Consider the following 1,715-nt stretch of genomic DNA (forward strand, 5'->3'; position numbering starts at 1 on the left):
TTTTAAAAGCATAATCATCTATCACATGTATTGAAATTAATTTGATAACATGTGATTTTTTTATCAATTCATGCATCCAACTCACGTCTGTATATTGGGTAAAAATCATGTCTAATTAATCATGCATCAGTCGTCGTTAATTTGGTACCATCAATTTGTTGCTTTTGCCCTTAAAGATATAAAATATTAATTGTGCAACGCCTTTTTCTTCTGCTTCTTTAATCACCGTCAAACGTGTAGTGATGAATATTCAGCCTGCAGCATGTCTACCAAAGCCATGTATTGGTTTGTTTATACATCATCCTATGTTCCTGCCTTCAATTTACTTTTAATTGCCAAATTAATTGTTTATTTGGTTTACACGTGAGTTCTATCATCAATTCTGCTGTTTGACATATAATATAGTCTAAACTATTTTTAAAGCTTTTGCTATCAATCTTTATTTATGATTTGATTTGATCATTGCACGTGTCATCCTCATTAATTATTGCCATCATGAATAATTTTTAGTTGTATTCACGTATCTCCGTGTGTAAATTTGGTGAGAAAATTTAATTATTCAGTAATTTCAATTATCGTTCAATTAATCATCAAATTTTTGTTATAAGATTTTGTTGCTCCTGAAGTAGCGCAATATTATAATTAATATTCTAGTAGAATATTACTTGCTCCTGAAGAATATAAATTATATCTTTCGACTATTTGATTAATTATCATATGAAGTTTAATCATGTTCTTCGAAATTAATTATATTTTCTTTTACTTTATCGTGTAGTTAATAAAATGGCAAACATCATAAAACTTGAATTTGCTGCAATTGACATCTCTGGCAGAAATTATTTATCATGGGTACTTGATACTGATATCCATCTTGTCTCAAAAGGTTTGGGAAATAAAAGAAGAAATAAAGAATCCCTGCAAGATCGTGCAAAAGAACTCATCTTCCTTCGTCATCATCTTCACAATGGACTGAAAATTGAATATCTTATTGAGAAAGATTCACATGTTCTTTGGCAAAATTAACTGAAAGATTTGACCATCAAAGGACTATAGTCCTCCCCAAAGCCCGTTATGAGTGGATGCACCTTCGTTTGCAAGACTTCAAAATTGTTAGGAGTACAATTTTGAATTGTTCAGAATATGTTCAAAATTGACATTGTATGGAGAAAAAATCACTGATGAAGATATATTGGAGAAAACTTTTTTCACCTTCCACGTCTCGAATGTGCTCCTACAGCAGCAATACTACGAGCGTGGTTTCAAGAAGTACTCAAAACTTATATCTTGCATGCTTGTTACTGAACAGAATAATGAACTACTGATGAAAAATCATGGGTTACGTCCAACTGGTTCTGTACTATTGCCCGAAGTAAATGGTATTGCATTGCCTGAAGCAAATGCAATATCAAGACAAGGACGTGGACGTGGACATGGATTTGGACATGGACGCAAACGTGGACGGAGTAAACCATGGACGAAATAATCAACAAAATTATCAACAACAAGACAACAATTTCAAAAGGCACAAAGTAAACGAAAGTAGCATACCTAAAAAAGTACATGAAAAAAGTTGTTTTAGATGTGGAATGAAAGGGCATTGGATAAGTACCTGTCGTACAGCAAAACACCTTGTGGATCTCTACCAAAAATCAATTAAGGGAAAGGGAAAAGTGGAAACAAATTTTGCTGACTATGATGGTCCAATTGATGTGACT

General features: G+C 32.7%; 1 protein-coding gene across 1 annotated transcript; it reads left to right on the forward strand.

The window, feature by feature from the left end:
* The first annotated feature begins 783 nt into the window (after nt 1-783).
* On the forward strand, nt 784-1,483 carry LOC111381493. Its single transcript, XM_023005279.1, has 2 exons — nt 784-1,005; nt 1,238-1,483. The coding sequence occupies exons 1-2, from the start codon at nt 784-786 to the stop codon at nt 1,481-1,483; spliced, it is 468 nt and encodes a 155-aa protein (XP_022861047.1).
* Nucleotides 1,484-1,715: the final 232 nt, after the last annotated feature.

This window comes from Olea europaea, unplaced genomic scaffold, assembly GCF_002742605.1.
Source record: "Olea europaea var. sylvestris unplaced genomic scaffold, O_europaea_v1 scaffold23128, whole genome shotgun sequence".
NCBI classification, from domain to species: Eukaryota; Viridiplantae; Streptophyta; class Magnoliopsida; order Lamiales; family Oleaceae; genus Olea; species Olea europaea.